Raw genomic sequence first — 27,320 nt, forward strand, 5'->3', positions numbered from 1 at the left:
TGACGTACTCCTTTTCCCATTTGGAACCAGTCTATTGTTCCATGTCCAGTTCTAACTGTTGCTTCCTGACCTGCATACAAATTTCTCAAGAGGCAGGTCAAAACCATAATATGACACCGCTATAGACTAGGATGGCTGCAGTAAAAATAATAATAATAGTAAGGAAACACATATTGGTGAAGATGTGGAGAAACTGGAATCTTTGTACAGTGCTGGCAGAAATGTAAAGTGGTACAGCCACTGTAGAAAAGTTATGTGATTCCTCAAAAACATTAAACACAGAATTCTCATATTACCTAGCATTTTCACTTCTTGGTATATAACCCAAAAGAACTGAAAACTGGGACTCAAACAAAACTCAATCACAAAAGTTCACAGCAACACTATTCACAATAATCAAAAGGTAAAAACAACCTAAATGTTCTTCTACAGATAAATGGATAAACAAAATGTGGTATGGCCACACAACGGAATATTAGTCATAAAAAAAGGAATGAAGTAATGATACAGGCTACATGGATGAATCTCAAAAACATTACACTAAGTGAAAGAAGTCAAATTCAAATGGCCACAAAGTGTATGTGATTCCCTTTATATGAAATACCCAGAATAGGTAAATCTATAGAGACAGAAAGCAGATTTGTGTTTGCCAGAGACAGAGAAAGTGAGAAACAGTGAGTACTTAATGGGTATAGGGTTTTTCTAGGGGGTGATAAAGTGTTTTGAAACTTGATAGAGGTAGTGATTGTACGATATTTTGAATGTATGAATGGTACTGAGCTGTACACTTTAAAATGGTTGGTTTTATATTATGTGAATTTTACTTTCTTTTTTTTAAAAGGTCACAACACTGTAAATCAACTGTATATCAATTACAAATATAAGGGCCTATGTGGTTTACTTCCTGGCTCAAGCACCTACTAACTTGTATGGCTTTTAGGAAATTAACCTATTTGAGCATCAGTTTCCTCCATTTTAAAGGAAGGTAATTCTTTCTAACTTTTATAGCTGTTATGAGGATCTAAAGAGTAATGAAAATAAAACACCAAGCCCAGCACAATGCCTGGAAGTTAAGAGATACTTGAAACAGAGATTATTACTATTGCTTCTTCTCATTTATGGTCACTTGAATTATACAATATTAGGAAGTTATCTCATTTCTTTGCCTCTAAAGAATTTTCCTCTTCATATTTGTGAGAATGTCCTTCTCATGAACTCAAGTTACCTTTCATAGTCTCAGTGAAGATTGTTTTCTTCTTTGTATTCACCTCTGAATGAAAAGAGAGCTATTCAGGCCAGTGATGAAACACAGTCAGAGTGAATAGACTGCATGTGTCTCTGTATGCCCAGTTCCTAGAAAGTCCAATTCTCCATTCTGATACTTGATCGTGAAAGAGGGAACCAATATAAAGCTTCCTACTTAACCAGCCAAAAGATTTACTCAAGCTCAGCTCAAGGGAAAAATAATTTTCAGTGGAAGTTCCACACTTTATTAACTCTATTTCTCAGATTCCAAGAGCATCAAGGGCAAAGAGACAAACAGAAACTGAGATTGCTGGCCCACTGAGGCCACTGTTCTGCTTCCACTGTATTCTCCTAGTTAGGGCTTGCTCAGCATGAGAGTCAGCAAACTTCTGTTAAGGAAGGGTCACAAAATAAATATACTATTTTAGACTTTGTATGTCATACGGTCTCTGTTGAAATTACTCTGTCATATTAGTGCAAAAGCATCCATAGAAAAAACATAAATGAATGAGCGTGGCTAGGTTCCATAAAATAAGTGGCAGGCCAGATTTGGCCCACAGGCACTCAATAGATTTTTCCTAAAAAGATATTCGGTTGAATTTTACTTTACAATATCATGCCTTGAACACAGTGCTTTAAGTAGAAGAAGTAGAAAGCTTTTTTTTTTTTTAATTAAAATACTTTAACATAGGGAACAAACCTTTTTTTTTAACCTTTAAATTAAGAAATAGTAAAGCTTCAAAACCACTGTAGAATATGAACTATAGCTTCTAATATTCAGGGGTGGATTATTTTTATATAAAAATAGATCCCCATGCACTACTTTCAAATTACTGATTCCAACAACTCATCAAGAGTTATGATGAACTATTTAAAAGTATCCACCATATAGGCATTTGTTGATCAGCTACTTTTCTTATACTGCCAATGTCTATATATTTTGGGCTTGTGTAGAAAAATGACTGACACTCATTTTTTGGTCCCTGAAGCTTTAAAGTCACATTAAAGAACCAGTTAAATCCCTTAAGCATAGACATTTATCAAAGACTAATGAAATTATTCATCTTAAGAAGGTATAGAAAGAATGCTCTCTTACAGAAGGGAATAATTATGTTTTTATGACTGGCAGAAGAGGGAACTTTAAAGTCCACCTTGTGCTCCAGCCAACTCATCCTCTAGATTGGGAGGCTGTGGATGGGAGGAGGGATGAGCATTTAGGAACTGAGTCACTATAAGAAGGATGAATGAGGTAAAGTCTTCTGTGTAGACAATGCATGCAGAGCTAGTAGTGGGGCTAGTTCCAATATGACCATTCTCTTATCTCATTTACTAAGAGCAAACAAAAAACAAAATCCAGATTAGGATGAAAAGGATAAATGCAGACAGGAAACCTACAAAAGCCTCAGATTCTTTTGTTTCCCTAAAGTCAGACTTATCTGGAAATTGACACGAGTCATTATTTGTTTTACTAAAAATAAGACGACAGAAACATGGTAATTTTTCCTTTATCAACAGACTAGCAGAATTGAAAATGCAAAATATTATAGTACAAAGAAGTATAATTTTGATGACACTTTTGTCCTGTTCCAGAGACTGTTCTACAATTAACTGGATCAGCAACAAAAACCTGGTCAAGAAAGGAAACCACACAGAAGTATCTGTTCTACATGAGTGCTTCTGTAAGAAGAGGCAGATGTTTTCCCCCATCACTGATTCCTGCTATCTTTGTTCCTGACCTGAAGTCCAGTTTAACGCTGACATCTCATTAATCTTCATAACCTGCAGTAAATTCACATCATTTCAGAGTGCAATTATTTTTAAAAATTATGACAAAATAATCAATTAATACTGAAATATTTCCAGCTGCTTATAATCCTTATGAAAAACCCCAAGTCTCTCTATAATCCTCTTCAAATGCTAGAAATTTTGCACACAAAAGCAAGAACCCACATGTTACTTTTATTGAAGTAAGGAGGAATAAAATGACAAAGTAATTAACATAATTAATCCCATATATTCTGTTTCTCATGGTTGACTAAAAATTAAAGAAAAACATTTGCTTTATTTAATGTGGGGAATAAACCTGAAAAAAGTTTATTTTGTTCCAGTAGAGAATAACTATGGTTTTAGATGGCAACTATAAATAATTTATTAAATTGATAATGGTTCATTGACTTTTCCTTAAGCATCTTCTTAAAACAGTTTGATTTTTAAAAAGAGTAATCAGCTTTTTGGTAGAAAAACAAAATTAATGTGAAAAAGAAAAAATGGAATCACTGATTCAAAAATACATATTGCTTGCTAAAAATCAAGGCTTATAACAAAAGGTAAATTTATGACTATTAAGCAATAACAAATATCCAAAGAATACCTTTCAGTAGGGGAAATATGGATATTCCTAACTAGAAAATATTTAATCAAATCTATTCTTCCTACTACTTTCAATCTCAATTTCTGAACTCTCACAAGAGAAGAATGAAGCAATCCAGATCTTCTCTATCTATTCTCTCTTTAACCTCTTGCTATTTGGCATTAATGTATCATTTGACTTAGAGAAGTCATTAATAAATGGCAGTGTTAAATGAAATGGATTTTCTCAGCCCTCAATCCTTATCATCATGGATCTTTTGATGAGATTTTTATACTATTAGTGAATGCCACTTTAAAAAATCTTTTTTCCTTGCTTGCAAGAGGTCTGCTCCTTCTTCTTTCAGTAAGATCATTTAAACACATCTTTCACTCTGCTCTGCTCTCCGTCTTGGAAGGTTCATATCATTTCAGTTTCATCCCAGGCACATGGAAGCTACTTCTGGAGTCATATCAAACCCTAGTTTTGCCACTTATTAGCTGCATAATCTTAGCTCTATTACACAGCCTCTCTCTGACTCAGTTTTCTCATTTATAAAGTAGGGATGGAGAGTCGGGGTTGTGGGGATTAAACGTAAAACATCAAATAGATTGCCTGCCTACCACATACGGTAGATGCTCAATATGTGGTATTTACTAATACCAGGTTTGGTACTCTGCTGACATTTTATTCTTTATTATGAAAGCCAAACTGATCTTTCCCTTCAAACTTATACACCCTTTCTAAGTTTTCCAGTCAGATAAAACGATACCAATGCTTTTCCAGTTCACCACCAATCCTTGGGATCACCTTTAATCCCTCCACAAGGACCTGCTACTCTGCAAAAGCTCTCTTCAGTGTCTTTCCTTTTTGGTTCCCTGGTGGCTCAGATGGTAAAGTGTCTACTTGCAGTGCAGGAGACCAGGGTTCGATCCCTGGGTCGGGAAGATCCCCTGGAGAAGGAAATGGCAACCCACTCCAGTACCCTTGCCTAGAAAATTCCATGGATGGAGGAGCCTGGCAGGCTACAGTCCATGGGGTCACAAAGAGTGGGACATGACTGAGCGACTTCACTTTCACTTTCTCTAATTTAAGTCAAGTTTATCATTTAATACTTACAGGCTGTACCCCAATACTGGATTATTCACAGCTTTTATAACTAGTTATTCAAGAGCATATACACCTACTACTTCAAAACAAACAAAAATTTCTCATCAGTCAACTTCAGCCATAGGAAATGAACTACATGAATCAGCACTTCCATGTCCTAGACTCGATTAGCATCAATCTCCAGCTCTCTCTGGGAGAAGGCAATGGCACCCCACTCCAGTACTTTTGCCTGGAAAATCCCGTAGATGGAGGAGCCTGGTAGGCTGCAGTCCATGGGGTCGCTAGAGTTGGACACGACTGAGCGACTTCACTTTCACTTTTCACTTTCATGTATTGGAGAAGGAAATGGCAACCTACTCCAGTGTCCTTGCCTGGAAAATCCCAGGGACGTGGAAGCCTGGTGGGCTGCCGTCTATGGGGTCACACAGAGTCCGACACGACTGAAGCGACTTAGCAGCAGTAGCAGCCAGCTCTCTCTATCCTCTCTCTTGCCTCAAGTTCTAATCACATCTCCCTATTTCAACTCCATTCCATTCTCCCCACTTTGTTATGAAGATGACCTCCTGGGGCTTCTGTGAAGAAAAGTGTGCTCTAAAACATACCTCCCCTCTCTTGGGCACTTTAAAGCAGACACACAAATAAAAAGAAGATAAGCAATGCACATTTGTATGGTAAAGGTCCAAGTCAGAACTTTTTCCAAATGCAAGTAAAATCATAAATCCCCATAAACAGCTTAACAGTCATTGCTGCTGCTGCTGCTAAGTCGCTTCAGTCATGTCCGACTCTGCGTGACCCCATAGACGGCAGCCCACGAGGCTTCCCCATCCCTGGGATTCTCCAGGCAAGAACACTGGAGTGGGTTGCCATTTCCTTCTCCAATGCAGGAAAGTGAAAAGTGAAAGTGAAGTCGCTGAGTCTTGTCCTACTCTTAGCGACCCCATGGACTGCGGCCCACCAGGCAAGAGTGCTGGAGTGGGGTGCCATTGCCTTCTCTGAACAGTCATTGCTAAGAGTGTTCATATAAGGATAACAGAAGCTGTCAAAAAGAGAGTACAATTACATTTTTCTTTTTTAATTGGGTAGCATTTATTTCAGTAAATTAAGAACTGATCTTTGGCCTGGAAAAGCCCAATATCATATTATGTTCACAAAAGACAAGATATATCTGTTTATAAACATGACCTCTAAATTTCTTGCAACAGAACACAGATTAAAACAGTGACCTTCTTTCATACTTGTTGAAATACACCATACACTAGAAATTACTTAACTATACATACAACCATAGCCAAACATCTCAAAAAGAGATCCAATTTATGCACAAGCAATCACACATACCTGTGTAAGTAATCACAACCAACCTGATTTATATTATATATAAATGTATTAAATGTATTAAAATAATACATTAAATGTATTAAATTATTATTTCACTTGCTTATTAAAATATAAGCATTTTATTAAAAAATTTGAAATTATGGAAAATATATGGGCATGATCACTTTACACATAATAGGCACCAAACAGAGGTTTATATCCTTTTTTTAAAAACTATACCGTGAGATTTCATAGATATCCATTTGTTTGATCTGAAAGGGTAAATCTTATCGGAAGCATCAAATCTTCTATTTTTGGATAGTCAGGGAAAGATTTGAAGGACTGATTCTAGCTGAAAAAAGGGTATACTATAACAAGTCTAATGATGAAACAACTGCAAATTCTAGAAATTACTCTGAGATAGACACTAATTTATGCTTCAAATTTTCCATCCAGTGGTATATTTTTTGGTGCATGAAAGGAAGAAACAACAATACTCAGAAAGCTGGTTTATGAGTCCCTCATTTAGTGAGGGGCAGTAAAAAGAAGTATTTTTTTTTTTAAGATGCAATTTCATTTGCAGCAATCTCACATGTGTGTTTTTTTTTTTTTAATATGCACTTCTTCTAACTCTTCAGACAGACCATAAGACATACAAGAGCAAGAAAAATATGGGTTATTCATCCTTAGAGCTCAAAATGCCCTGCACATGGACAAAGGAATCAGAGCTCACATTCAGAGGTGGTTTCCTAAGAGCAGTGGCACTAGTTCTCATCCAGTCTCACTCTGAGTCCATCTTGCCAGCACTAACAGTGTGCATATGAGAACCAGGTTCAGTTAACAAGCATGTCTTAACAAATGAGTAAACCAGACGAAAGTATAGGGAGAAAGGTCACAGGAAGAAGCGTAACAACTGAGAGAAAATACTGTTGGAAGATGTGCCATTATGTATCAGAAATCCCTGGGTTTTAAAATTCAAGGAGTAAGACTAAGAACTGAAGCTTCCCTTGGCTATGTTGTATCAACAGAGCCACAGTATACAAAAAGGGGTATTATGTTCATGAAAGACTCAAATTTAATTTGGACACTAATAACCCTGAGTAGTATCTATCCAAGAATATTTTTAAAGCTTCCTAAATTTAACTCAACACACCTCCCTAAAAGCATAGCACTTCACTAGACAGCTTTCTATTTGTTTAATTTCAAACTGCAGTGATATTTCTTAATTAGAAATTTAAGGGGCTAAATTTATTTTGACTATATTTATTATTTTAAATTCTTAGTCATCCTGAATCAAGAGCCAATAGTATTCAAATTTTTTTTTTTTTTTAAGATTTACTGGCAGAGGTCTTAAGATAACTATTATCAGCATAACATAATTCAAATACCCAATTTCAAGAATAGAAAATTCTTTGAATTAAAGAGATATGTGATGTAAAATCCAAAATGCATCAGTTGTCATGAAGCCTTAAATTCAAAATGTTAAGTAATATTTTGTACAGTAGGAAAGAAAAAGCAAACATAAAAATTACATCATCTTTATGTGCGTTGTCACAGATTTGAGAGTTTAAATGGCTCAGACTAAACTGCTAAGCTCATCTCAAACATGAATCATATCACTATAAAATACCAAAAAAATTTAAACCTTGGTCTTAACAAATTATGCACAAAATAGTATGAGGCCAGATATTAACATTCAGACTAGCTATGCCATAATAGAAAAATATTTAACCTAATGTTTGAAATTGTTACAGCTTCAACATTTGCCAGGTTAAAGGCAGTCTCTTTAACACCAGGTTAAAGGTGTTGCTCAATACAGCAACACCTATGGAAACTTGAAATAACCTCCCTGAATAACTGGTGATTATTAACCATAGTCAAATAATCTATATAATAAGATTCACTTCAAGGCTGTTCAAGAGTGACCAACAACAGCTAAGAGTCATAATCATACACTATTACTTCAAGCCCTATTTCATAACCAAACACCCATCCACTACCCTTCAAAATCTGGATTCTGACCCTATAAGCAATCTTAAATTATTGGTTCTACAAGAAAAATATTGACTTCATGAAACTCCTCCTTGCTCTTAAGTTCTTGACATAAATTAAATCTGCCACTACTTTGATTCCTTCTCTACCACCTTTTCTCTCTTCCCATTAGGCAGCTTTCCATCTACATATAGGTCAGTTGAAAAAAATAGCACATGAGTATAAAGAACTAATGACTATCTAATTATGATAAAGCTTACCCAAAGTAGTCTCTTTTTTCAGGTTCCCATATTAATTCTTCTTTAAGTATCACCATCATCGTAGACAATGATGTAGACATCGTATACATTTTTAATTATATGCCCACATGCACAGAATACTACATTAGTTTCAAAAATGTTAAACATACACAGATATTTTCTTTTTAAAAACCATGTACTTACCTTATGCCTGCATTTAAGTACAACTCCATAGGCTCCTATAATAAAAAGAAGTGAACAATTAGGGACACGTATACAAAGTACAGCTCTCGGAGAAATCAAAGTTCTATTATATTTACAGCGGCTATCAAAATATGGAATAACAGTGATTCCTAAAATGACAATATTCTGCAGTGATAATGGAATGAGCCATATACAAAGAAAGCATGAATATTTATCATATACTTTTTATAAACCAAGAGTATTATTAGCAACTCATTTCCCCAACAAGCATGTACTTTTTAATGTTTCTCTTTTTAAGAAAAATTTTACTTCAGATGTTGAAAAATTTCTAGAGATGCAATTTGGACCTAATAACTTTAAGAGTAAATTAAAATTACCTCAAAAGATTCTAGGGAACTCAAAATTTAAGAGCTAATGGTTTCACAAGGGTAGGCTCAAGCATGGAGCCTATCAAATATGTTCTCTCTCCTACGAGACAATTAAATTCTCTTCTAGGATATTAGAATGTCTTCTCTGACTCGCAAAATATTACAGGTCTCACCTCAGCATTCCAATTAATAACTAGTAGGAGTTGCTACATTTTTGCCATAAATACTAAGTTCAATGGCACCAGCATAAGTAGTCCAAGGATCTCTGACCATCTGTAGCTAAGCACTCCCACTTTATTTGATATATTTCAAATGAGACACATCACTACCTTTTGGGTTACTTATCCTATTAATCAGCCAATAAACTATTTCCTTAAACCCAGAACACAGAGTTGACAGCAAGGAAATTGAGGCAAAAGTTATAATGTGAAAAAATCTAATTAGGAGAATCAAAATGTAATATACAATAACTGAAGTTGGTAGAAATGATTGACATTTACAGACAGGCAAAGCCTGCATTTGCGTCTGAGAAGAGGACTTCAGGGAGATGAAATTGGAAAATGTGTCTGCAACAGAAACTGGGGAACCAGAATAAGTATCCTTCAATTGGTCGAGATGGATGAATCTTATTATCATAGTTAGGATGAAACCAGCCATTATAGCCATCCAATTCAACTCCACAATCACCAGGCAGCCATCCAATCCTCACTTAACTGCCCATGTTAGTTTTTCTATGGGGTGAAAATCACTGTTTAGGCTGCAGGGATGTAGAGTTTGCTTAACAGCTTTTAATGTCCTTAATGTATATGTATTTCATAGCCAAGAAGCATCTGAGGTAGTTTACAAAGGAAAAAAAATAGCAATGATGGTTCTGACTACAACTTGAAACTAACATATTTTGATTTATATGTTAGTCTGGTAGTTAGTTGTAGACCCTGAGGATGGGAAAGATTTAGGGCAGGAGGAGAAGGGGACGACAGAGGATGCAATGGTTGGATGGCATCATCAACTCAATGGACATGAGTCTGAGCAAACTCTGGGAGATGGTGAAGGACAGGGAAGCCTGGCGTGCTGCAGTCCAGAGGGTTGCAAAGAGTCAGACATGACTGAGCAACTGAAAAACCACAATAACAACTGGTAGTTGTAGTTAATCTAAGCTAATCCCTGAGAAGAGGATCACCTATAGGTATACTAAGAAAAAGGTCATGATACAGAAAAACTTAGGCCCAGAATCTGAAACATTCTAACTTTGTTACATCCAAGGAGCTGACCTTCTCCAGTGAGTATTTTTACAGCATAAGTCTATGTAACACATTTGAAAAACAGTAATAAATCAGGTATTATAAAATTAATAGTAAATAAGACACTGAGAATGAATTTTATCTACATAGTGAATACCAATGAAAAAGACAAAAAGGAGCTAAGTGAAGAAAGAAGGATTCTTTTTTGTCTTCAAACTTCAGACCTTGAAGCAAATACGTAATGATTACACAATATTTTAATTGTTTCTACTTATTTGAAAAGGATTTATCAACTTAATATTAAAATCTAGAACAACTATGCTGTTGACATAGGTAAATTGTAAAACTTCCTTTGAAATTCAAAATATACTTGAAAATTCTGAAATACCAATACTTTTGTAACATTGCTTTAAAGATATAAAGAAATCATAATTATAGTAACTTATACTGTTAAAAGAATCATTTATCAAAATCTCCATAAAGTTATCTTTAAGAGCAAAAATTACAAAAAAAAGAAAAATTAGTAAGATTTATAAAAAAACAAATTACAATATTTCATCAAATTGATGATGTCATTGATTATAAGTATTATTTTCTGTACTACTAGGAAAGAAAAAGTTCTGCCAATTAAATCATGACATGCTACTGATTGTAACATACATCCTGATTTCAGAGATGTTAAAATATGACCAAATCATGAGGCTCAGAATTTATAAAACGTGGTTTGTCATTCTCATAGACAAATAGAAGTCATTTATTCATTTATTTCTCATGCATTAAGTAAAATTTAACTTATATAAATTTTGAGTTAGTCAAAATAAGCCTAGCTGACATAATAGAATTTGAATTAATAACTTTTTTGGTGGTAGATATAATTGCACATTGCTCAAAACCTCAAAGAATGTTAAACTTACCTTCACCTACAACCCCAAGGATCTCAAATTTATTCATCACATTACCAATGTTAGGAATCTTCATGAAGACAAACTCCTCTTTAGATGCAAGCCACAGAACATGGCATCAAAAAAGAACTTCTAAGAAAGTTGTACAGTAAGTAGAACAAAAAATGTCCGAAGGAAGAAATATTCACAGGTTGGCAGGAACTTTCACATATTTGTCCTAATGTGAATTATTAAATGATTTCCTGAAAGAACAAACACAATTAAAAGTCAAATTTTATTTCTCAGTACTCTAATAACCTATCCAATCTTTTTGTACAGTTCTTTTAAAACCATGTTGTTTTATATGCTACTACTAATAATAATAGGAGGGAAGTACCCAAAATGAAACACAGTCAAAAAAATATACTTAACTATATTTGAAATGAATACTATAACTACACTGAACAAGCCCGGGCAGGGAAAAGAATTAACCCCAGGCAACTTTTGAAAGGGATTCCCAAGTGGCTTAGTGGTAAAGAATACACTGCCAAAGCAGGAGATGTGAGTTCGATTCCTGGGTTGGGAAGATCCCCTAGAGGAGGAAATGGCAATCCACTCCAGTATTGTTGCCAGGAAAATTCCATGGACAGAGGCTCCTGGTGGACTACAGTCCATGGGGTCCCAGACTCAGACATTACTGAGCGAGTGAGCACACACACACAATTTCTGAAAACAGTATTTTAACTACATACTTTCCTTGAGTTAAAGAAATATAAACAAATATTATACTCAGTTATTTTTTACAGAGATATGAAACTTCTTTATGTATATTCTATAATTAAGCAAATAAGTAAACATACTGTGGATAATGTGGGTTTCGTCTCATTCTCATAAAAGGAAGTTACAAATATGAAAATTGGGAAAGCTTGGAATTAAGAGTTAATCATGTAAGGTCAGTTATTAATATAGAGAGATAAAGAGATAGATATAAATGCATACGTAAATTACATATACACATACATTCTTCCAAAAGGGTAAAACATGAATCTAACCATAGGCAGCAAGAGACAAGCCCAAACTGAGGAATCTTCTACTCAGTAACTGGCCTGTATTCTTTAAAAATGTCTATGTCATGAAACATAAGAAACGACTAAGCAACTGTTCTAGAAAAAAAGACTGAGAGTCATGATAACTAAATATAATGCATGATCTTGGGCTGGATGCTAGACAAGAAAAAAATTTTTTTGCTATAAAGGGTAAATGATAAAATTTAAAAGTCTACAGATTAGATAGTGAAGTGAAAGTCGCTCAGTCGTGTCCGACTCTTTGTGACCCCATGGACTGTAATCCATGGAATTCTCCAGGCCAGAATACTGCAGTGGGTAGCCTTTCCCTTCTCCAGGGGATCTTCCCAACCCAGGGATCGAAGCCAGGTCTCCCACATTGCAGGCGAATTCTTTACCAGCTGAGCCACAAGGGAAGCCCACAGATTAGATAATATTGTATCAATTATAATTTTTTTTGACAATAGTAAGGTGGTTACATAAAACAATCCTCTTAAGAAATGACAAGATGAGTGGTGATCCAAAGGTACACATTTCTGGTTATAAAATGAGCAAGTCCTAGGGATGCAATGTACAACATGGTGACTATAGTTAATAATACTCTACTGCATATTTGAAAGTGGCTAAGAGTAAATCTTGGGCTTCCCTGGTGGCTCAAAGGGTAAAGCGTCTGCCTGCGATGCGGAAGACCCAGGTTCAATCCCTGGGTTGGGAAGATCCCCTGGAGAAGGAAATGGCAACCCACTCCAGTATTCTTGTCTGGAGAATCCAATGGACAGAGGAGCCTGGTGGCCTACAGTCCATGGGGTCACAAAGAGTCGGACATGACTGAGCGACTACACTAAGAGTAAATCTTAAATGCTCTTCACAAGAAAGAATACATAACTATGTGTGGTGATGGACAGTAAGCAGACTTATGTGATCCTTTTGTAATATATACAAATATGAAATCATTGTGTTGTACACTTGGAACCAATGTTATATGTCAATTAAATTTTGATAAAATAAATAAGGCACAGCCTAAATTTCTAGAACAGTCTAATAAAAAGCTTAACAGAAAAAAATAAAAGGAGAATATCAAAGTTCTTAGAGATAATTTGCAAGTTAAACCAATTCAGAAAAAAATATGTATGTAGATATAGAGAAAGAGAAACAGAAAGAATGATAAAGTAAATATTATAAAATGTTTATATTTGGGGGATCTGGGTCAAGACTCCATGAAACAGGAAATTCTTTATATGATCTTTACAACTTTAAATCTGAAATTATTTTGAAATTTTTGTTTAAAAAAAAAACTATACTATCTATAAGAAGAACAGTTGTATCAACATAAAGTATTGGTTTAAAAGGAAGAAATTTCTTTGCTGCTTATGAAATCTGAAACTTAATAAATTTGAGTACCCTATGTGATATAAAGTACTGACACAAAAAGTGGCCGTTTTATATACTAATGGTAGGAATGTAAGTCTAAAGAGAAATATGTCCATAATTAAATGCCTTTTAAATGTTTATATCTTGATAAAAGTATCCGAAAAAACCTACAATATCATTCTTAAATGTGGAATATTTAGATATAGCCCCTTTAAAAATTAAGAACATGAAAAGAAATTCTGCTATTAATACTTATTAACATTACTATTAAACATTATCCTGGTGGGTCCCAGACAGCTCAGTAAGTTAAAAAAACAAAACAAAAAATAAAGGAATAAACTATATAGGACTGGAAAGAGAAAACCAGATTTTACAGATATTATTGTTTATATAGAAAATGCAAAGGAATCTAAAAATTATTAGAATTATAAGTGTTAACAAGGAGGCTAAATATAAACTCAGTATACAAATATCAACTGTATTTGTAAACATCATATACATAAGCATATATATATCACATATATGTGTGTACTTGTGTGTATATATATGTAAAGTTTATTCAAACTCATTAAAGATGACCTAGATCAATGAAGTTTTTCCAATTTTGAGGCTAAAGGATATCAATTATCGCTATATTAATCTATACAGGCAATGCAATTTCAATCAGAATCCCAAGAGAGTTTTCTGAGGAATTACAGTAAGCTGATTCTAAAATATATATGGAAGCGCAGAATTCCAAGTACAGCCAACACTCTTCCAAATAAGAAAAATAAGAAGGCTCAGCCTTGAGAGGAGGATCTGGCAAGATACTCTCTACCGAATATACTTAGAATTAGAACTGAGCTATAAAAATTAAGACAGGGTGGCCTTGGCAGAGAGAGACAAAACAGCCAGTGGAACTGACATGAGAGCTTGGAAGTAGGCCACACTTTAATATCCCTATAGTCCACACTCACCTCTATGTTACTTCTCTGCTCAAAATCCTCCAGTGGCCTCCCATATCATTAAAAGTCAAAGTCCACATAAGCCATCAGGTCTTAATCTCCTATCCTCTGATGTCATCTCTGACTCTTCTTTCCCTTGATTGTTCCACTCTAGTCACACTGACCTCCTTCCAGCTCAATATATAACAAAGTCACAGTGGTCCCTAATGCTAAACATTTGTCACTCTAACACTTTAGATCAGATTTTTTATTGTCTGACTTTTCATTCAATATTTACCAAAATCGTTTTTGAAAAAAGGCAAGAAAAAGCAAACACAACACTTATTTTAGAAAATAACTTTAATTCAATGGAATCACACATTTTTAAAGGATGACTGTGATATTTAGAGAAAATGATGTCACAATTTCAAATATTTTCAAGAAATAAACATTTGTTCTATTCATTCATTTATTAAACAAAAAAATTACTGACTGCCTAACATGATTCAGAGAAAGAGTAAATAAGACATGAGACAGTTAGTTGTGAGCAAGATAGGCAAAATCCTTGCCCTCATGGTGCTTCACATTTTACTGAGGGAGGAAAAAATGCAAGATTATTATCAGATAATGATACATGTTATGAAGGGAGAAACAAGGAGCGATTACTCAAAGAGCCCCCTCTACAAAGGTGACATTTGAAGTGGAATATCACTAACAGGAAGGAGCCAACATATGAAGATCTAAGTCAGTCACTTTCCAGGTAAAAGATGTGCAGAGTGTTTCTGAGAATGAATCATTCTTTTCTATGGCTGATTTGGAAGAACACCCAGGAAACAATAAATATTCCCCTCTCTGTCAAGAATGGTACAGCTCATTTTAAAGGAAACTAGGGATAAAAATTAAGTCATTCCTATTAAGAAGACTCAGCACCCACAAAAGTTCTATATGTGGTATATATAAAGAACATTTGGTCCCATCTATTCTCTACACAAATCAAGTAATGTAAACCCTGAGAATCAGAATTTAAATGTGTGAGTAACATATAACACAGGTGTCAAGAACAGTCTTTTAACTACCAGTATTCAAATTGATCCACATGTTCAACCTGGATTTAGAAAAGGCAGAGGAACCAGAGATCAAATTGGCAATATTTGCTGGATCATAGAAAAAGCAAGAGAGTTCCAGAAAAACATCTACTTCTGCTTTATTGACTATGCCAAAGCCTTTGACTGTGTGGATCACAACAAACTGTGGGAAATTCTTAAAGAGATGGGAATACCAGACCACCTGACCTGCCTCCTGAGAAATCTGTATGCAGGTCAAGAAGAAACAGTTAGAACTGGACATGGAATGACAGACTGGTTCCAAATTGGGAAAGGAGTACATCAAGACTGTATATTGTCACCTTGCTTATTTAACTTCTATACAGAGTATATCATGCAAAATGCTGGAGTGGATGAAGGACAAGCTGGAATCAAGATTGCTGGGAGAAATATCAATAACCTCAGATATGCAGATGACACCACCCTTATGGCAGAAAGCAAAGAAGAACTAACGAGCCTTTTAATGAAAGTGAAAGAGAAGAGTGAAAAAGTTGGCTTAAAACTCAACATTCAGAAAACGAAGATCATGGCATCCAGTCCCATCACTTCATGACAAATAGATGGAGAAACAATGGAAACAGTGAGAAACTTTATTTTCTTGGGCTCCAAAATCACTGCAGATGGTGACTGTAGCCATGAAATTAAAAGACACTTGCTCCTTGGGAGAAAAGCTATGACCAACCTAGACAGCATATTAAAAAGCAGAGACATTACTTTACCAACAAAGGTCCATCTAGTCAAAGCTATGGTTTTTCCCGTAGTCACATATGGATGTGAGAGTTGGACTATAAAGAAAGCTGAGCGCCAAAGAATTGATGCTTTTGAACTGTGGTGTTGGAGAAGACTCTTGAGAGTCCCTTGGACTGCAAGGAAATCCAACCAGTCCATTCTAAGGGAAATTAGTCCTGAATATTCACTGGAAGGCCTGATGCTAAAGCTTAAATCCCAATGTTTTGGCCACCTGATGTAAAGAACTAACTCAATGGAAAAGACTCTGATGCTGGAAAAGACTGAAGGCAGGAGGAGAAGGGGACCACAGAGGATGAGATGGTTGAGTGGCATCACCGACTCGATGGACATGAGTTTGAGTAAGCTCCAGGAGTTGGTGATGGACAGGGAAGCCTGGCATGCTGCAGTCCATGGGGTAACAAAAGAGTCGGACACGACTGAGCGACTGAACTGAACTGAATTCAAATTGAGGGAAAAACTTAAAGCCAAATTGGATTTAACTACAATTTTATATGAATAATACTGATTAATTTTTCAAGGCCTTAAAAACTCAGACACTTTAGCTTCAAGTAACTAAATAACTTGGATGAAATGTCCCTTTGAGAACAAATACAAATGCTGGAGGGAATATTTCTAAAGAACAGCGTAAAAATCCCCAAGACTGAAGGTTATGAAGAATTACCTGGCTGATATCAAGGCAAAGGAATAGAACTCAGCGAGGTAATCCAAATCACCCAAAACAATTTTAGCTCACAGACACTTGAAGGAAGATTCAGAAAAATAGGGAGAAAAACAGGCTTGCTCTTGAAACTCATAATCCAGGGGCAAGAAGGTCAAAGGTAAAAGTGTTTCAAAATAAGAAAGTACAATAAGCATCATTCACTTGAAGCTGAAACCCCAAGAGCTATACTCTTAGGATAAAGGAAACCAGAAAGAAATCAGTCCCAGAACAAACCTGAATGATAGCTTTATGTCACGTGAGTGACCTAAATAACCCTCTAAGTGTCCCTTGGATTGAGGTGGTCCCACATTCAGATGGTTAGTGCCAACAGTTGTCTGGTTGAAAGGGGAAGCAGCAGGTGGTAGGTGCAGGGTGTGGGGGCAGCTGGCAGGAGGGTAACAAGAACACAGCCATCATAATATTGCTACAGATAATTTCTTGTTTAGCTCATGCAATACATAATCAAAGATAACAAGATACACATAACATTAATAAGAACAGAAATGACCAAAACAGAAAATGCCCCAGAAAAATGTATAATATCAGGATTATCAGACTTAGATTATGAGACAACTATAGAGTTGAATGAATAAAAACCCAAGGGTTGAACATTTTGACAGAACTGGGAGGTCTACAAGGTAGAAGAACAAACTGGGGAAAGAAATTAGAATTCCAGAACTGGAAAACAGAATACTACCATGGGAACTCAACACAGACAGGATAAAAAGTATACATAATACTTTTATTTTTAAAACTTAAACAAATTAAAAGAACTGTAGAATATCTTTCTTCCCCCAAGCATACACAGAACATTTATAAAAACTGATAATGTGCTAGGCTGAAATGCAATTCAAAGCAAATTACAAGGATTTAGTCCGAGGATGTTCTCTCTCCACAACGCAAGTATGCAACAAATTAGTCACAAAAGAAATAATTAAGAAATATTCATATGTTTGCTCAGACAGTAAAGAATCCACCTGCAATGCAGGAGACCCAGATTCAATCCCTGAGTCCAGAAAATCCCCTGGAGAAGGTAATGGCTACCCACTCCAGTATTCTTGCCTGGAGAAGACCATGGATAGAGGAGCCTGGCGGGCTGCAGCGGGTAAAGTTTCAGAGTCAGATACGATGGAGTGACTAACACTTTCACTTTTCATTCATATGTTTAGAAATCAATAAATAACATTCTTAAAATAATTCATGTCAAAGAAGAAATCATAATAAACATTTAAAAATAAAAATACAAATTCATGAGAAATTAAAACAATGCTTAGGGAGGTAATCAAAAGCCTTATAAATGCATATATCACAAAATATAAAAAAATAAACTAAGAATCAATCTCAAGAGGTTGTTTTTTTTAAGGAACAGTAAAATAAATCCAAAGAAAATACAAAGAAAGAAATAAGAGCAGAAGTTCATGAAATAGAAAACACACAAAAATAGAGAGATCAAAAAGAGCTGGATCTCAGAAATCAACTTTGTAACTGCTACTGCTGCTGCTACAGCTAAGTCGCTTCAGTCGTGTCTGACTCTGTGCGACCCCATAGACGGCAGCCCACCAGGCTCCCCCGTCCCTGGGATTCTCCAAGCAAGAACACTGGAGTGGGTTGCCACTTCCTTCTCCAATGCATGAAAGTGAAAAGTGAAAGTGAAGTAGCTCAGTCGTGTCTGACTCTTAGCGACCCCATGGACTACAGCTACCAGGCTCCTCTGTCCATGGGATTCTCCAGGCAAGAGTACTGGAGTGGGGTGCCATTGGCTTCTCCGAACTTTGTAACTAATCAAGGACGAATGAGAACTCAGCCCCAGTCAACACACTAAACTCTAGCTTTATATCAGTATTACCTTAAGCAGAGAACCCAGCCATACCATCCCAGTCTTCTGATCTACAGAACTGTGAGGTAATATATGGGTGCTGTTTTAAACAACTAAGCTTGTAGTGTTGTTGCTGTTAAGTCACTCAGTCTGTCCAACTCTTTGCAACCCCGTGGACTGCAGCACACCAGGCTCCCCTGTCCTTCACTATCTCTTAGTTTCCTCAAATTCATGTCCATTGAGTTGATTATGCTATCTAACCATCTCATCCTCTGCCACCCCCTTCTCCTTTTGCCCTCAATCTTTCCCAGCATCAGGGTCTTTTCCAGTGAGTGGGCTCTTCACATCAGGTGGCCAAAGGATTGGAGCTTCAGCTTTAGCATCAGTCCTTCCAGTGAATATTCATGGTTGATTTCCTTTAGGATGGACTGGTTTGACTCCTTGCAGTGCAAAGGCCTCTCAAGAGTCTTCTCTAACACTAAAGTTCAAAAGCATCAACTCTTCGGCACTCAGCCTTTCTTATGGGCCAGCTCTTACATCTGTACATGACTACAGAAAAACCATAGCTTTAACTATATGGACCTCTGTCGTCAAAGTGATCTGTCTGCTTTTTTAATACACTGTCTAGGTTTGTCATAGCTTTCCTTCCAAGGAGCAAGTGTCTTCTCATTTCATGGCAGCAGTCACTGTCCCCAGTGATTTTGGAGCCCAAGTAAATAAAATCTGTCATTTCTTCTACTTTTCCCCTTCTATTTACCATGAAGTGATGGGACCGGATGCCATGATCTTAGATTTTTGAATGTTGAGTTTTAAGCCAGCTTTTTCACTCTTCTCTTTCACCTGTATCAAGAGGCTCTTTAGTTCTTCCTTGCTTTCTGCCATTAGAGTGGCATCATCTCCATATCTGAGGTTTTTGATATTTCTCAGAGCAATCTTGATTTCCTTTATACATAGTTTTTATAACAGGTAAAGCTGAATTACAAACTATATTGGCTAGATATGCATATATAAGTGGTAAATCTATTAAAAGAATAAGTAATCAAGGAAGTGTTTCTTTTAAAAATGAGGATATTAATTAGCTCCAGGGAGGAGTTGAGATTGATAACATAAGAGGGCTTTCTGGGAAACTGGTAATATTCTATTTCTTGACTTGAGTGATAGCTAAATATACATTAGAGTGTAAATTTGTTTTACCTACTTCTGTGTTGTATTTCACAATAAAACAAGGTTTTAACAAGTCAAAAATAATTCTGATAATGACATCATACATAAATAGTTTCATGGCATTTATATGGAGGCAAAAGATAATTTTTATCAAAGATAGAGCATTTCAATATTACATCAATCAAAAAAAAAGTTTAATTGAACTATCTCTCTCCAGACTCCATATAATCCCATGTGTCCAGTGTTGGGTATCAACAGCAAAACCAAAAACTCCCAGTGACAGATAATCTGGATGATGACCACACTCCAAAATCATGCCAGATGAGGAGCTGGTGAGGAAACTGGACAAGATACGCCTCAATGAGAGATGACTGGCATCCCAATGTGTGAAAACTCTTTGAAAAAGAGGGAATCAAGCAGGTGATTTGGGTTATTTCAGGGGGAATAACTAAGATCAGTGGTAGTAAAGTGGTAAAAAGCAGACATACCAGTACAGTAGTGATTTAGACAATGATGAACCATTGATGGTTATTCATTCTATAAATATCTGTCAGACACCTACACTGGGCCAGCCCACCAGATGCTTCAGGAGACAAACACAGCCCCTGCTCCCATGGAGACAATGAGGAAGACAGACAATAAACAAACAAATTTGATCATTACAGATAGTGACAATTATTATGAAGGAAAGAAAACAGTCATATGGTAGAGAGTTTTGGAGACTGAAAGGGGCAGGGGGGTGGGCAGGTAGATAAGGTAGTCTGGGAAAGGCCTATATGGGGAGGTGAAATTTCAATGAAATCTGCTTAATGTCAAGAAGCAAGTCATGGGAACAGGGATGTGAGAAGAGCATTCAAGGCAATACAGAGTCCTGAAGTGATGTGAAGTCACTCAGTTATGCCTGACTCTTTGCTTCTCCACAGACGTAGCCCGCCAGGCTCCTCTGTCCATGGGATTTCCCAGGCGAGAATACTGGAGTGGGTTGCCATTTCCTTCTCCGGGGGATCTTCCTGACCCAGGAATCGAACCCGGGTCTCCGGCATTGTAAGCAGACGCTTTACTGTCTGAGCCACCAGGGAAGTCACAGAGTCTTAGAGAGCTTGATAAATTCAAGAAACAGAGAAGCTCTGTAATCCAAAGCACAGAAGACTGGCAGGGGACCTGCAGGGAGCAGGAAGAGGCCACTGGAAGCAGTTTAGCCTTGCCATGCTAGAAAAGAGTCATGTACAAGAGTCATGTACTAAATTAGATGTCCTCTAAGGTCCCTTCCAATAAAAAGATTGTAAAAATCTCTCAAAAATTGTTTGAGCTTTTCATTACTATTAACTTTGTAAATAACAGAATGATTTTTAAAGTGTATTTGTCTTTAGCTCAGTTGGTAAAGAACTTGCCTGCAAGGCAAGAGACCCGGGTTCAATTCCTGTGTTGAGAAGATCCCCTGGAGAAGGAACTGGCAACCCACTCCAGTATTCTTGCCTGGGAAATCCCATGGGCAGAGAAGCCTGGCAGGATACAATCCATGGGGTCGCAAAGTCGGACACAACTAAGTGACTAAACCCCCATCTTGAACTAAGAAATACACCTAAAATTAAGCAATCTTGTCTCTGCATTGGCAAGTATGTACCTACAAAAACTGAGAGAAATATAAGGCTTATAATTTATTTCATATATTACTAGTATTGATTTAAGGGCTGCTTGAGCCTTAAATGTTTCCTTTGTTGCTGAAATTATAATCTTCATCTCAATGGGTCTTTTCTTCTTCTGAAAGAAAGCACAAAACCAGATGAATCATGAGTTTTGTTTTCATTTCTGGCATTGTTTTTATACATACAAATGAGAGAATCATTTTGTCACTGAAATTGGACAGGAATGGATGTGGTACACAACAAAACTTCTGCTATAATAAGAGAGTTCAAATGGTTTGAAATTTAAACTCGTGATCCATGTATGGAAAGAAATCCTTTCCGTGGAAAGCACACCCTTATGAAAAAGCATCCTACTCTCTTACAGAGAATTCTCCATATTGACTATAGGTGAAGAGATACTGCACTCCTACTTAGTTTTCTTCCTAAATAGGACCATCTGACACAATTAATAAGATCTTCATTTTGCTTTATTCCTCCAATAGTGAAGAGTAATCTATCAATCCATTCTCTGTAATTCAGTTCTCATAATTAAATCAAACTGATATTTGACTATCATGAGCAATATACACACGGTTTAATAGAATAAAAATTTCTAATTGTGAAACATGTATCTTACCTCCCCTTTACCCTTAGGGTCTTTCCACAAGTCAGGGAATCCAGTGCCAAGTCAATGTATCTCTTACCCAGTTACCTGATATTTCTCCTAGTACTGCCAAACCTGTTAAACTCCCAGCCCTTCCTGAGAATCTGAGGACCTCAAGGTTCAGATTTTTAAAAAAGAACTAAACTGGGATCAGAGAAATTCAGAGTTCACACTAACATTGTACTGTTTAAGAAACACTATTGGTTTAAAAGGTTTTGAAAGCCCTTGCATGAAAATGTATCAATTTTAACATGGTTTTTATGGGGTAACTTGTTCTGATCTCTAAACTTTAAACAACTGAATTTAGAACAAACTTACAGAAGTTGAGAACCATTTTACTGTGTTGACGTGGATCAGAAAATGTGGTCTGTTATTGTCCTCTACTACTACAATCATGCGAAATGCCAGACTAGATGAATCACAAGCTGGAATCAAGACTGCCAGGAGAAATATCAACAACTTCAGATATGCAGATGATACCACTCTAATGGCAGAAAGCAAAGAGGAACTAAAGAGACTCTTGATGAAGGTAAAAGAGGAGAGTGAAAAAGCTGGCTTAAAACTCAACATTCAAAAAACTAAGATCATGGCATCTGGTCCCATCACTTCATGACAAAGAGAAGGGGAAAAAGTGGTAACAGTGACAGATTTTATTTTCTTGAGCTCCAAAAGCACTGTGGATGGTGACTGCAGCCATGAAATTAAGACACTTGCTCCTTGGAAGGAAAGCTATGACAAACCTAGACAGTGTTTTAAAAAGCAGAGACATCACTTGGTTGACAAAGCACCATATAAGCCAAAGCTATGGTTTTACTGTAGTCATGTACGGATGTGAAAGTTGGACCATAAAAATGTCTGAACACTGAAGAACTGATGCTTTGGAATTGCAGTGCTGGAGAAGCCTCTTGTGGAGAAGGCAATGGCAACCCACTCCAGTACTCTTGCCTGGATAATCCCATGGGCAGAGGAGCCTGGTAGGCTGCAGTCCATGGGGTCGAGAAGAGTACTGGAGTGGATACACGACTGATCGACTTCACTTTCACTTTTCACTTTCACGCATTGGAGAAGGAAATGGCAACCCATTCCAGTGTTCTTGCCTGGAGAATCCCAGGGACGGCGGAGCCTGGTGGGCTGCCGTCTATGGGGTCGCACAGAGTCGGACACGACTGAAGCGACTTAGCAGCAGCAGCAGCAGCCTCTTGAGAGTCCCTTGGACTGTAAGATCAAACCAGTCAATCCTAAAGGAAATCAACTCTGAATATTCATTGGAAGGACTGATGCTGAAGCTGAAGCTCCAATACTTTGGCCACTTGATTCGAAGAGCAGACTCATTGGAAAAGATCCTGATGCTGGCAAAGACTGAGGGCAAAAGGAAAAGGGGGCAGCAGAGGACAATTTGGTTAGATAGCATCACTGACCCAATGGACATAAATTCAAGCAAACTGGGAGAGACAGTGAAGGACAGGGGAGCCTGGTGTGCTGCACTCCATGGGGTTGCAGTGTCAGACATGACTGAGCAACTGGAAAACAATCCCCCCCAAAATTAAAAACAAACCAACCAAAAACCCCTCACCAACCAAACCGACAAAACACACTCTCTTTCCCAGACGGAAAAAAAAAAAAAAAAAGAAAGAGAAGGAACTGAAAGCCAAAACCACTGAAGAATACCTATGGACTTCAAATGAATTCATTGGCCTAGGTACATTTCATATCTGAAAAGCTTTAAGACTTTGGAGATCAGACTGTGAACCTCAGTGGTCTTGGGAAAGCCACAGGGAAAAAAAGAGAACAAAGACTGACCTAGAACAAATATAGTCATATTTTTTCAGAAAGGGTAAATCAATATATTCTTCAAACTCCAAAGCTGAGAACTTAAAAGTAAGCTATCATTCAATATGTCTTGAGAGTTAACTATATGCCAGGCATAATGACAGACACTGAGAACATATTGGTAAAGAAAATAAACAAAACCCCTTATTTCAGGGAGTTTATCAAAGAATCGCACAGTAAGTGTAAATTGCAAATATAAGTGCTATGAAAAAGACATATAAGCTCTACAAGGGCTTGTACAAGTTTTTCTACCTAATTAGGGAGGGTTGGCTTTTCCAGAGAAAAGTTTCAGTAAGCTGAGATCGCCAGGACAATCAGACATAAACTTACAGAGAGGGATGATTTATGCAAAAATCCCAACTGGGGAAGGAACATGGCAGACAGAAAAGATAGCAAGGGTTGGGTGGTTAATAACCCAGTACAAGGTGAGGCTGGAAAAAGAGCAAGTTGTTTAAGTAGTTTTATCTTTATCGTGAGACGGAGTCACTGGAGGGTTTTGAACAAGAATGGGAGGTGGGTTTGAGGGTAGAATGACAATCAGATGATTTTCATTTTGGAAAGATCACACAAGCTACAGAGTAGAGAAAGGCTCTGTGCCTCAAAAGGGAGCTATCAATTTGGGGGTATAACAACTAGGGAGCCACTGCAACCACCCAGGTGAAAGGATAAAGGTGGGATGGACTATAAATAGGTACCCATGAAGCGAGATGGATAGATTCAGGATATATTTGGATAGGAAGCCAATACAGCTGGGAATGGATTAGAGAGGGGAAGTGAGGGAAAAAGAAATCAAAGATAACTTCTTGGTTTGGCACTTGGGCTCTAAGTAGATGAAGGCTGTTGCTTCTTGATATGAGGAAAACTAGAAGAGGAGCAGGTTAAGGGAAGGGAAGAAATTCAAGATCCCATTTTAGGCATGTTAAGTTTGAGTTTACATATCCATAAAATGAAAAAGGCAAAAATCAAAGGGAAAAGAGAAATTTTAAAAAGAGGAAAAGAATCTGCAACTTACACCACAAAAAGGTAAAACACATAACACATAAAAGGTATAACACATAAAAGGAACCTATTGCTCGATAAGAGGGGCATAAGCCCAATTTTTTAAATGGGCAAAGTGATATATGAACAAATAGTTCCAGAAGAGGAAACACAAATGCCTCTTAAACATATAAAAAGTTACTTGACTTTAGATATAATAAAAACTGAAGATTCAAACTATACTGAGATACAGTTTTTTAGGTTAGCAAAGACCAAAACTAACATACCATGTTGATGAGAGCATGAGGGAATTAAGCTTGCTCATATATTGCTGGTGGGAATGTATATATACTGACACAATTTTTTGGAAACCATTTGATATCTTTCAAAAGTAAAAACAAATACGTTCTAATGACACAGAAATTATATTTCTAGGAATTTACCCTCAGAAAACAGATACACATATACATGATAAAGATATTTTATTCACTGCTGCATTGTGTGTAAAAGCAGTAAGAATGGAAACTACCTAAATATCAAGAGAGGCCTGGTGAAATGAACTATGGTACATCCATTCAGTTATTTTAAGCTAGAGATGGAAGTTAAGTACTCTAATATAGCATTTCACAAATTTGAATTTTCTCAATTTATTTTCCAATAAATCAAAATATGCTTAAAATTCTTTTCTAATTAAATACCACTTATATCTGTTTTGTACATTCTTTTTATACATGATATATCTGAAAAAGGAGGTTTATGGATGTGAGAGTTGGACTGTGAAGAAAGCTGAGCACCGAAGAATTGACGCTTTTGAACCGTGGTATTGGAGAAGACTCTTGAGAGTCCCTTGGACTGCAAGGAGATCCAACCAGTTCATCCTAAAGGAGATCAGTCTTGGGTGTTCATTGGAAGGACTGATGCCAAAGCTGAAACTCCAATACTTTGGCCACCTCATGTGAACAGTTGACTCATTGGAAAAGACCCTGATGCTGGGAGGGATTGGAGGCAGGAGAAGGGGACAACAGAGGATGAGATGGCTGGATGGCATCACTGACTCGATGGACATGAGTTTGGGTAAACTCCGGGAGTTGGTGATGGACAGGGAGGCTTGGAGTGCTGCGATTCATGGAGTTGCAAAGAGTCGGACACGACTGAGCGACTGAACTGATTCCTATTTTTGGAAATTTGAAATATCTACTAATTGAAAAAGATATAAGTACATGGCAGAGTTGATTAGTCCTGAAGACATCAAATATTTTCAAACACTGTCAATAATCTGGAAAATTCACAAAGGTTGCTTCCAGGCTAAACAATGTTATTGCTGTCACAGACTGATGTTATCAATTCTCCAGATTCATGGTAGGCTGAAAATTTACAGCAGAAAGATTCTAAATCCTGGGTGTCTCTCACCAAGCCAAAGTATCAGCTTTATGGTTGACCTTGCTGCTGCTGCTGCTAAGTCACTTCAGTCATGTCCAACTCTGTGCGATCCCATGGACCGCAGCCTACCAGGCTCCTCCATCCATGAGATTTTCCAGGCAAGAGTACTGGAGTGGGGTGCCATTGCCTTCTCCGATGGTTGACCTTGACAACTTTCATCTCCTCAGTTAAAAAATAAGGATCCTCTGTTGGAACTCCCACAATTTCATTTCTAAACACTGAGAACCTCTGAAACTGAAAATGAGCATGAAAATTCTCAATGAATAATCATCAATTCATAAAGGACCAGTATAAAATATATATATCCTATCTTCTCTCTTTTCATTTTGGCTCCAAATCCCTTACCAAGGTAAGTTTCAAGAGTAATTGAGTAAAATTATTTTAGAACTAGAGAAGGAATGCAGTGATTACCTTTCAAGCCTATTTCAGAAGAACTACAAAACCAGAATAAGTGGAATACTGCTGACCAAACATTTGGTGATTAAGCTATTCCTAGGAGGGTCACTTATTTTAAAGGGAAAAAACAAAGAGTAACAAAGACTAGACAGCAGCAACTTTGCAAGGCATGAAGAGGAAGTCTGGGATATTTTCCAAATGGGTTGGGAGGAAGTTATTTTTATTTACAGAGATATTTGTGTCCTATTTAAAATACAGAAGGAACTAAAAAAAAAAAAAAAATCAAGCTTAAAAGCTTGCACTTCCCCAGCTGTTTGTCCTGATAACTTTATAAGGATAAGTAACATCACTTTGGCCAAACAAATAACAGTCAAAATTACAAGCAATTTTATCAAGGCCATTAATTGATGAAAGCATTCAATTAAGTTCAAGGGACTGGAACACATGACTAATAAATAATAAAAAAATTAATATGTTAGAAGAAAAAGAAGGTTCATTCCCTCAAGGACATTATTATTATAACAAAACAAGATATGGTTAAGAGGACTCTTG

The 27,320-nt window shown here is 36.8% G+C and overlaps 1 protein-coding gene and 1 non-coding gene across 4 annotated transcripts in view; one reads left to right on the forward strand and one right to left on the reverse strand.

The window, feature by feature from the left end:
* The window catches only part of CDKL5 (cyclin dependent kinase like 5), a 178,702-nt gene that overhangs the window by 103,310 nt on the left and 48,072 nt on the right, over positions 1–27,320 (reverse strand). For all 3 annotated transcript variants that reach the window (XM_070784564.1, XM_070784566.1, XM_070784563.1), the window contains 2 exons: positions 10,978–11,207; positions 8,455–8,489 (listed from right to left, as the gene is read on the reverse strand). In XM_070784564.1, the coding sequence (XP_070640665.1) occupies positions 8,455–8,489; positions 10,978–11,041 (99 nt within the window). In that variant the 5' untranslated portion in view covers positions 11,042–11,207. The remainder of the gene's footprint in view (positions 1–8,454; positions 8,490–10,977; positions 11,208–27,320) is intronic.
* TRNAR-GCG (transfer RNA arginine (anticodon GCG)) lies at positions 12,652–12,723 on the forward strand. Its single transcript has one exon. It is a non-coding gene; the product is annotated as a tRNA-Arg (tRNA).

Source organism: Bos indicus, chromosome X, assembly GCF_029378745.1.
Source record: "Bos indicus isolate NIAB-ARS_2022 breed Sahiwal x Tharparkar chromosome X, NIAB-ARS_B.indTharparkar_mat_pri_1.0, whole genome shotgun sequence".
NCBI classification, from domain to species: Eukaryota; Metazoa; Chordata; class Mammalia; order Artiodactyla; family Bovidae; genus Bos; species Bos indicus.